Here is a 206-nt window from a genome sequence, read left to right on the forward strand (position 1 = left end):
CGGGGGGCCGCGGCCGAAGCTGCGGAGCCCAGCAGGGCCCGGCCCGGCAGCAGCGGGAAGGAGATGGGGCAGCCCCAGGAGGAGCTGGTCCTGCAGCAGGTACGGCGCGGAGGGGAGCGCTGGGGACGCGGGACCGCGCCTGCCTGGAGCCCGGGCAGCTCCCAGGGACAGGGGCAGAGCTGCGGCCGCCGCTGGTGGGCGGACCG

General features: G+C 79.1%; 1 protein-coding gene across 1 annotated transcript in view; it reads left to right on the plus strand.

The window, feature by feature from the left end:
- HDAC7 (histone deacetylase 7) overlaps nucleotides 1-206 on the plus strand; it is a 30,464-nt gene that overhangs the window by 24,111 nt on the left and 6,147 nt on the right. Inside the window, exon 7 of the mRNA XM_031064524.1 lies at nucleotides 5-99. Coding sequence (XP_030920384.1) covers nucleotides 5-99 — 95 coding nt within the window. The remainder of the gene's footprint in view (nucleotides 1-4; nucleotides 100-206) is intronic.

The sequence above is a fragment of the Geospiza fortis genome, unplaced genomic scaffold (genome assembly GCF_000277835.1).
Source record: "Geospiza fortis unplaced genomic scaffold, GeoFor_1.0 scaffold676, whole genome shotgun sequence".
NCBI lineage: Eukaryota > Metazoa > Chordata > Aves > Passeriformes > Thraupidae > Geospiza > Geospiza fortis.